We start from the raw sequence: 3,770 nt of genomic DNA on the forward strand, positions 1-3,770 counted from the left end.
CACCACAGATGACATGAATGACAAGAGCTTTGCACCATGAAACAGATGGTTTTGAATTTGTTGTTATGAGAAGATGTAGAAAATATGTTTATTTTAAAGAGAAATATTTGCATATTCCATATCGGTGGATGTAAATCTCCTATTGGCAGATCCCAAAACAACTGGTCCATTTTCTGTTCCATACAATGTTTCAATTTTCTTCTTCTTCCTTTCTGTTTCCTTTACTAAAAGAAGATACATGTAGTCCTTGACTTGCAACCACTTTTAAGGTAAAGGTAAAGGTTCCCCCGCACATGCGTGCTAGTCGTTTCTGACTCTAGGGGGCGGTGCTCATCTCCATTTCAAAGCCAAAGAGCCAGCGCTTGTCCGAGGACGTCTCCGTGGTCATGTGGCCGGCATGACTAGATGCCAAAGGCGCACGGAACGCTGTTACCTTCCCACCGTAGTGGTCCCTATTTTTCTACTTGCATTTTTACGTGCATTCGAACTGCTAGGTTGGCAGAAGCTGGGACGAGTAACAGGTGCTCACTCTGTTACGCGGCACTCGGGATTTGACCCGCCAAACTGCCGACCATCTGATCGACAAGCTCAGCGTCCTAACCCACTGAGCCACTGCGTCCCTGCAACCACTTTTAGTGACCATTTAAAATTACAATGCTGAAAAAATGACTTACAACATATCCTCACACTTACAACCATTACAGCATCTCCACAGTCATGTGATCAAATTTTAGGTCCTTGGTAACTGACATGTCTGTATAATAGTTGTAGCATCGAAAAGCATCCCAGTTCACCATTTGTGAGCTTAGCTTAATGACTCAGTGATTCACTTAAGTGTAGTGAGTTCTTGTATCACATTGGCAAAAATGGTTGTAAAATCAACTCACTTAATAACTGGCTTGTTTAGAATGAGTATTCTGGTTTCAATTGGGGTTGTAAGCCAAGGACAATCTATAATTATGTATCTATTACTACTCTTATTGTGTAACATTTCAGTGACTGGGCTATTAGTTTGATCCCCGAGCTTAGCAATTTGGCTGAAAACATTTCATCTCCATCTGGGGGGACATCTTCAGTGCACTTTGAATTGTGCTCGTCTGTCAGAGCACCGGCCTTTAAATACCTTTTTGTGTGGTGCAAATTGGTTTGGATGTTGTTTATCTGGATGTTGCTGAGTCATGGTCTGTTTTCTGGCTGTTTGATTGGCTGGTTGTGTTGCTGGGCCATAGCCTTTGGTGTAAAGTATCATCTGTGTGATGCAAATGATGTTGTTCGTTCAGTTGCTTCTGAATAATATGGTCTGGGTCAATGCCAATGTATCTGTTTATTAACTTATTAGTAGAAAACCAGGCTTTGAGGAATTCTCTTTCTCTCCTTGATTTCGCATGGATTACAATTGTGGTCCCAGTTAGATCAAATTTGTGTCCTTCTGAGTCTTTGTGGATGGACATGAGGGAAAGTGGGTCATGTCTTTTGATGGCCAGGAAGTGTTCATGCAGTCTGGTTGATAGATTTCTTCCTGTTGCTGCACTATGGGCCAAAAAGAACTATATGGGCCAAACAGGAAGAAAGCTATCAATCAGACTGCATGAACAGTTATTTTCTAACTATCATAGCGTATTTTTGCTTATTATTTTAATATGTTTTGTGGGTCTGTCATCTGCAAAGTCATTTATTCACTCTTCCAATAAAAAAATGTATGCTTGTATTGGGTACCAGATTGGGGAAGTTTGCTTCTTCCTATAAATGTATTTAACTGATATTTGTGTACAATGATTATAGTAAAGTTTTAATCTGAGTTTATTTCTATGAGTTGACTTGCAATAAACTGAGTACAATTCAACGTATTTGCTATCGTTCCCTATGCTTAATGACTTCTACAGAAATACATGGCTATGTCAAATTGCTGATTGTTCATCTGCAGGCATAGCATTGTTGTGTTATCTTTGGAGACAGTAAATCTCCTTGTTCATGTTTTGCTTTAGTTCTGATGGCTTTGTTTATCAAATATGAAGTTACAGAATTATTGCATTTTAAACATGAGTGGAGAAATAACACATCAGAGAATTACTATCATTTAGTATATGTGTAAATATTTAATAAGAAATATTTTTAACAAGTAATTGCTTGGAAAGACTTGCCTCCTCTTTTTAAATATATTGTTGATATGGTCCAAAATTGATTTAAAAACCCATTATTTCAGGCAGATTGGTTTGTCCTGTAAAGGTGATGTATTTATTTACTTCTTTGGAAAACGATTGTAAGTACAACAGCATGAGCATTCCTTTTGGAGTGGGCAAACATAATAAGTCTTAATAACAATGATAATCCTCCATAAATTATCCTTTCACAGAAATAGCAAACAGTCTTTTTATTGTCAGCAATTTTGCATAGTGAGAAAACTCACATGATGTACTAAGTCCTCTTTATTAGTTGCTCTCTCTGGTTTAGCTCAGGCCTAAAAACAATGATGTAGCATTTTGGCAAAAATATGCATCCCAGTAATGCAGCACTGGAGGACAAGATGGAGAAGACCTCCACAGCTACCATGGCTTTGCCTTTTGTGCTCAGATAGGCTGGAAAGAAAGACACCCATACACTACAAAAGGCCAACATACTGAAGGTGATGAACTTGGCTTCGTTAAAGCTGTCAGGTAGTTTGCGGGCAAGAAAAGCCACAATAAAGCTGGCAATGGCCAAGAAACCCATGTAGCCCAAGACACAATAGAAGAACACAGCTGACCCCTCATTGCACTGTAGAATCATTTCTTTGGATTCTGTGTGCATGTCTAACTCAGGAAATGGGGGAGATGTCGACAACCAAAGAATACAAATACATACTTGGAAAACAGAACAGGAAAAGATAATAGAAAAAGACGTTTTTTTCCCTACCCATTTCCTCATCTGAGATCCTGGTTTAGTGGCCATGAAAGCCACAACCACTGTGATGGTTTTGGCCAGTACACTAGAAATGGCCACTGAGAAGGTGATGCCAAACATTGATTGTCGGAGAAGGCAGGTCACCTTGCTAGGTTGGCTGAGGAAGAACAATGACGAGAGAAAACAGAGCTGAAGAGAGAAAAGCAGGGTGTAGGTGAGGGACCGGTTGTTGGCTTTGACAATGGGAGTATCCCTATGCTTAACAAAAGTTCCAAGTACTCCAGATGTCAAGAAGAAGAAATAAAGAGCAGCTGAGGCTAAACCAGTTCCTAAAGGTTCTTCAAATGTTAGAAAGACCACCGGTTTCAAGATACATTCTTTCTGTTCTTTCTCTGGATAATGATCTTTTGGACATTCAAGACAGTCATTCGTATCTGGAAGAAAAGGCATTTGTCATCTATAAAAGGTAAGGTAAAGGTTCCCCTGCACATGCGTGCTAGTCGTTTCCAACTCTAGGGGGTGGTGCTCATCTCCGTTTCAAAGCTGTAGAGCCAGTGTTTGTCCGAGGACATCTCTGTGGTCATGTGGCTGGCATGACTAGACACCAAAGGCGCACAGAACGCTGTTACCCTCCCACCGTTGTGGTCCCTATTTTTCTACTTGCATTTTTACGTGCTTTCGAACTGCTAGGTTGGCAGAAGCTGGGATGTGTAACAGGCACTCAGTCTGTTATGCGGCACTCGGGATTCGACCCACCAAACTGCCGACCTTCTCATCGACAAGCTCAGCGTCCTAACCCACTGAGCCACCGTGTCCCTTTTGTCATCTATACAATCCTTATTTTTGAAAATTATTTTCCTAGTGGATTCTCACTGATATTACTTATGAGT

General features: G+C 40.5%; 1 protein-coding gene across 1 annotated transcript; it reads right to left on the minus strand.

Annotated features, from left to right (window-relative positions):
* Positions 1 to 2,415: 2,415 nt before the first annotated feature.
* Positions 2,416 to 3,330, minus strand: LOC308678535 (vomeronasal type-2 receptor 26-like; the record flags this gene model as incomplete). The annotated part of the gene is made up of 1 exon (XM_081345765.1): positions 2,416 to 3,330. One exon carries the CDS (start codon positions 3,328 to 3,330, stop codon positions 2,416 to 2,418), a length of 915 nt encoding a protein of 304 aa, XP_081201891.1.
* Between the last annotated feature and the right edge of the window lie 440 nt (positions 3,331 to 3,770).

This window comes from Vipera berus, assembly GCF_964194415.1.
Source record: "Vipera berus genome assembly, chromosome: Z".
NCBI classification, from domain to species: Eukaryota; Metazoa; Chordata; class Lepidosauria; order Squamata; family Viperidae; genus Vipera; species Vipera berus.